Genomic DNA, 2218 nt, shown 5'->3' with positions numbered 1-2218 from the left:
TACACGACAATGACACAGGCCCACGGAGGCGGCCTAGCCACCTGTGCTCTTCCAGCAGCCACAGGGGAACAGGCCCACCCTGGGCTCTGCTCCAAGGGCCACAGCTCCTCTTCTGACCAAGGATCCAAAAGTCAACACTTCGACAAGGGCGGGGTCTGTAACCCGGTGGGACCCGGGCCAATCAAGGCCACAGCCCTGTTGCCTTTGGCTCAAACAATCTTTTCACTTCAGGTGCCAATATTTTAGACCTGGGAATTCTGCATAAAAATTCAGATTTCTGGCTTCTTTTAAAAGAACCAAAGCCCTTAGCACAAGAGAGATCCCACTGCCAAATGGCAACAAGTGAGAGAAGCCCCTGGGACCAGCATGAGTGGGAGGTGTCGGGGTACGGGGCACGTGTCTGCCCAGGTGTCCAGGCCCCAGCAGCGCCTGTCTCTACTGTCCACTCTGAGTGACCGTCCAGGATTAGGGGTTGATGGTGGACCAGGGCAATGTTCGGGGGTCACCTATGACCCTGAGCCGACCCTGCCGCAGCAGCTTAAATGGGAGACCTTGGTGCAAACAAAGAAGGGAGTGGACCGGGAGGAAGGTGGGCTCTAAGTGTCTGAGAGAGCACTCAACGTACCTGGAGACCCGAAGTACCTGAGGGTCACCTCCTGCGTCTTTACCTCTCCGGCCACGTTTTTTGCCATGCACTGGTAGATGCCCTGGTCTGTCTCCCGCGTGTTCTGGATCATCAGGGTCCCATCGTCCAACAAGTTCAAGCGGGAATCCGTCTTCATGCTCAGCTCGTTACTGTAAAGACAGACCCGGCAGGCTCAGGCTCTGAAAGCACAAGGAACACCTGGTCCCCCGCGGGGGACTTCTGTCCTGGCGCGGGGACCCCAGCCCGGAGGCTTGCAGCACCTGGAGCTGTGGGGCCTTAACTCGCCTTCCTGGACACCTCCTTCCCAGCAGCCTGACTGACCAGCATTTCTGGGAAAAGTGTTTACGCACTGTGTTTATTTGCGTCTGTAATTAACTCACATATTCACTTTCATCATTTACACGTTCAGCCTACAAATGTTTCAAAGTGGTCCTCATTCCAAAGGGAAAAAATGAACAGAGTGGAAAAAATTCACAGGAAAACCTTCCCTTCGTTTCTGGCAAATCCATTCAAGACAAAGGGGTAGAAACGTTTAAGTTATTAAAAGCGGAAGATTACAAACGTCCCCAGGACAACACCGCCACAGTTTTGAGGGATTTCCCAGGACCCCTCTCAGAATCCAGGTGCCCACAGGCTACAGACCCGGGCGCGGGAGGCGCTGCCCGGTTCCCCGCCAACCTCCCTTGTGCTGTGCTCCACCTGCACCAACCGAGCCACCAAAACTGGTATCCCCGTCCTTCACGAGCACTTCCGGACAGAGGCAACACACCTCTCAGGCCCCGTAAGTGAGGCTCTTCCTGATGTGGCCCAGCTTTCTCCCACAGACACCGTGAGCCCCGGGGGAGGCTGGGCTGCTGCAGAGATGGGCCCCGGGGCGCAGCCCTGCACCAGACACAGGCCCGGGGCCTTGGGTCTCCACCTGCCGTGACTGGCTCTGCGATGTTAACTCTTAGTATCAATGTGTTGACTTACAAACGTGGGTGTGACCACTCACGAATGCAGGTGCTCCGGCCTTGAGCGAATCAGCGCTTCTCTGCCTTCTGAACGCACACTCCCCGAAGGAAGCCCTCCCGCGTTCGCTCTGGAATTTACCTCTTGCCACCCTCAGAGCTGTCCCAGATCCCAAGGCACTGGGGACAGGCCAGCATCTCAAGTTCCCCACGCAGCTCTGGCCCAGAGCCCGGCGTCAGCTGCGCTAGGTCAACGACAAAGTCAGGCCTAGAACCACTCCACGCCTCCATGGCAGGTGCATCTCAGGTGATGCCCCAGGCTCGCTGCCCTGTTCTCCTCTGCAAACACTGCTGGACTCGAGAGCTGGTGTTGGGGGCCCATCTCCTCTCACCATCGCGACTAAACCCAGCCAGGGGCTCTACGGGGCCACACTGAACCCACAGGAGGGCTCTGTCGGTGAACAAGCATGGGCCGGGGTGCTCGCGTTTACAATAAGCACAGGGGCAGCGACGACAACGTGGTCTCCCGCGGAGGTTTCCTTCCCAGGACTCGGTTCAAAGCGGATGCATGCAGGTGCCGCCTGATCCCCGGGCCCCGCAGGGATCTGACTACATCCCCCCC

The 2218-nt window shown here is 57.7% G+C and overlaps 1 protein-coding gene across 1 annotated transcript in view; it reads right to left on the bottom strand.

Annotated features, from left to right (window-relative positions):
• Positions 1 to 2218, bottom strand: part of PXDN (peroxidasin) — a 41779-nt gene that overhangs the window by 24147 nt on the left and 15414 nt on the right. The window contains exon 8 of the mRNA XM_007469250.1: positions 626 to 795. Within this exon, the coding sequence (XP_007469312.1) occupies positions 626 to 795 (170 nt within the window). The remainder of the gene's footprint in view (positions 1 to 625; positions 796 to 2218) is intronic.

The sequence above is a fragment of the Lipotes vexillifer genome, unplaced genomic scaffold (genome assembly GCF_000442215.2).
Source record: "Lipotes vexillifer unplaced genomic scaffold, Lipotes_vexillifer_v1.1 scaffold356, whole genome shotgun sequence".
NCBI classification, from domain to species: domain Eukaryota; kingdom Metazoa; phylum Chordata; class Mammalia; order Artiodactyla; family Lipotidae; genus Lipotes; species Lipotes vexillifer.
Note: the sequence above shows the minus strand (reverse complement) of the source record. Positions and strands in the feature narration are given on the sequence as shown.